The sequence below is a fragment of the Haplochromis burtoni genome, unplaced genomic scaffold (assembly GCF_018398535.1).
Source record: "Haplochromis burtoni strain Fernald_Lab_line unplaced genomic scaffold, NCSU_Asbu1 Contig_997, whole genome shotgun sequence".
NCBI lineage: Eukaryota > Metazoa > Chordata > Actinopteri > Cichliformes > Cichlidae > Haplochromis > Haplochromis burtoni.
The window spans coordinates 1-2799 of record NW_024583358.1 but is presented as its reverse complement, the minus strand read 5'-3'; the positions used below and the strand labels follow the sequence as shown (position 1 = coordinate 2799).

Sequence of the window (2799 nt, the reverse complement as noted above, 5' to 3'; positions counted from 1 at the left end):
GGGGAAACACCTGAAATAATGCATCCACAGTACACAATTCCTGATATTTATCTTCATGCACCCGTTCAAATGTTTCTTAGATTCGAGTGATTCTTTTCCATCCCGATCTGAGCTGCAGTCACATAGTAAGGTTTTAAAAACTGAGCTTTAAACTGCTGCAGATGAAGAGAGCTGACAAAAGCAGAGAGGCCAACAATGTGACATTGTTCAGATTAAACAGAACAGCATACAAAGCATTCAGTCACATTGGTGCCGTGTAGGACCTGGATGCAGGGTTTATATGTCATTGTTTAACAGCTGTGCCCTTGTGCTCAGAGCTTGTTCCTGTGCTGCCATGATTAGTGCCTCTGTGCTGTCCTTCAGTCCAGCTTAGTCCAGCCACTGGTAGGATTTCTGGATGTCAGCCACCTCCTCTATCTGCCGGTGGTACATACCATGCAAGGGCCTGTCCTTCTATGGTCGGTTGGAGCCATCTTCCTGATGTATTCGTGGATGTTTGTTGTCTCATCCTGGACTGTGGCGCTGACACTCACCAGTCCAGCGCCTCCTTCCTTCCCCTTGCATACAGCCTCAGGGCGCTGGACTTGGGGTGAAACCCTCCATGCATGCTCAGGAGCTTCCTGTTCTTGCATCAGCTCCTTTGGCCAGCTTAGTCGTCGTCGAGTTGAACTTCCTGCTCTTAAGCCTGATCATGCTGCTGTAATCTGCAAGCCGCTTTGTAACCCACCTTCCATGCTATGTCTGAGATAGTCAGAGTGGTGTCTGTGCGTGCTCTTCCTTTATGTTTTCACACGTGCTGAGGTCTGTGGTCAAATACAGCTGACTGCAGATGGACACAGCGCTGTGTTTCTGAGAGCTGAGAAACAGGACAGAAGGTGAGATAATCGCTCGCAATGCGAAGAGGGTGGGTCATACTGAGGGGAGCGATGGAGGCAACAACCACTCGATGAAGAACACCAAATATCTGAGGGGGACTGTTACCAAGGCAACCAACCACGTGACCAGCTGTCTGCTGGTGCTCGTAGCAGCAGTTGTAGTTTTAGTGAAATAATGCTGAAGTAACGTCTCTGTGTTCTCCCCACAGGAGTCGGCTCTCAGTGAGGAGTTCTCTCCTCCTCACACCTCCTCCTCCACCTCTCCTCCCATTGATTCCTCTTCCTCCAGGTCCTCCCATCCCTACCACACCCTGTCCCAGTCCTCCGATGAGGTAACACACTCGCCACCTCAAACACCAAAACGTTGTCATCTACTCACCTGTGGCTCACTGTGCTCCCTCCTCCTCTTCCTCAGCCCTGCGATGAACCCCACTCGTCCTGGACGACTCAGCAGGTGTGTCAGTGGCTCCGAGGACTCAACATGGAGCAGTACGTCCCGGAATTCAGTGCTAGAGACATCGACGGGCAGCAGCTGCTGCAGATGGACGGCAGCAAACTGAAGGTGAGGATGAGGAGGAAGAACAGGACTTCCTGAGAGACTCTGTCATAGCCGTAGTCTTAGATAAGGCTGACTGACACAGCTTGCAAAGGTTACACGTAAAGTCAATTACAATACTGAACTGTTTGGAGACCATAACTGGAGCTGTCCTCCCGTCCTCTGCAGGGTCTGGGCGTGCTCAGTTCGTCTGATCGCAGCGCACTGAAGCGCCGCATCAAAGATGTTCAAAGTGCAGCAGAGAAGGAGAAAAAAGCTCTGGACAAGCTGGAGAAACAGAAGGAAAAGCAGCGCCGGAAGGACCAGGAGCAGCGCAGGAACTGAGCCCCGCCACCAGAGGGAGGCAGAGGACAGTGAGAGGAGAGCTGTGCGATGAAGAGAACAGGATTTCTGCCGCAGGGAAGGTTTGACATGACAAACAATTCCTGGAAAAGCTGCAATTCCATGATCATAAGACATCTCCAGGCCTGGAAAAGTTAAACTGAAGTTTACTGTTATGAGACCGTGAAATATTTCAGGCGATGATGGCACAGTGTTTCATTTGCCACAAAGTGGTTTTCATCTATTTTTCCTCCATTTGATGTTTAAACTCATCATCTGTGATCGGCTGGCAGGAACGCTGACAGATCATTAACTCAGCAGGTTCCTACACGCAGCTGCTCTGATTCCCTCTGGTGATTCTTCTTCTGCAAGCCAAACATTATACAAGGTGTGCTTTTTCTCTGAAATGAGTGTCACAGCAGGTTTTCTGTTTTGTTTCTGGGCCGTGGAGTCTCAGCCCGAGGCGGCGTGTCGGTGCTGCTCTGTGAACAGTTTTTGTGGTTTCTCTGTTTGTTGTAATGACTTTAGCTCAAAGGTTCTGTGTTCAGGTGTGTGAGGTCTGACAGGTGTTTGGATATTTCCCACAATCCTCTCACAGCTTGTTTTCCACCTGGAATCTCTGACAGAAAAAAACATCGTCGAATCTTCGCTTTACACAGGTGGAAGCGTTCGTGTCAGAGAGGGTCAAACGTCCCGACGCCGGTCGAGTCAGATTCTTAACCTCTGGAGATATTTCTGACTTCTCACAGTCTCTGTTAAAATGTTTGTTTCAATAAATAAATCTGTGAAACTTTTACAGCGTTGCTTTGTTTTCTTTCTGACGAGATTCACAGCTGGAGCCACGATGCAGGGTTAAAGCATCAACACAAATAAGAATATAAGAAAAAGGCATGCAAGCAAATTTATTTTCCTTCAGTCGGTGAAAAACAACCACAAACCCAGAATACAAAGGATCACCTCCAGCAGGAGGCAGCACCAGAGGTGGAGGCAGACATTTGATACACCCGGGGCTTAGCCCTAAAGGGTAGTATGCATGTGGGATTTGGG

General features: G+C 49.0%; 1 protein-coding gene across 3 annotated transcripts in view; it reads left to right on the top strand.

The window, feature by feature from the left end:
• samd14 (sterile alpha motif domain containing 14) overlaps positions 1–2548 on the top strand; it is a 14859-nt gene extending 12311 nt beyond the window's left edge. For all 3 annotated transcript variants that reach the window (XM_005951382.3, XM_042216291.1, XM_042216290.1), the window contains 3 exons: positions 1085–1207; positions 1291–1437; positions 1600–2548. In XM_005951382.3, the coding sequence (XP_005951444.1) occupies positions 1085–1207; positions 1291–1437; positions 1600–1755 (426 nt within the window). In that variant the 3' untranslated portion in view covers positions 1756–2548. The remainder of the gene's footprint in view (positions 1–1084; positions 1208–1290; positions 1438–1599) is intronic.
• Positions 2549–2799: the final 251 nt, after the last annotated feature.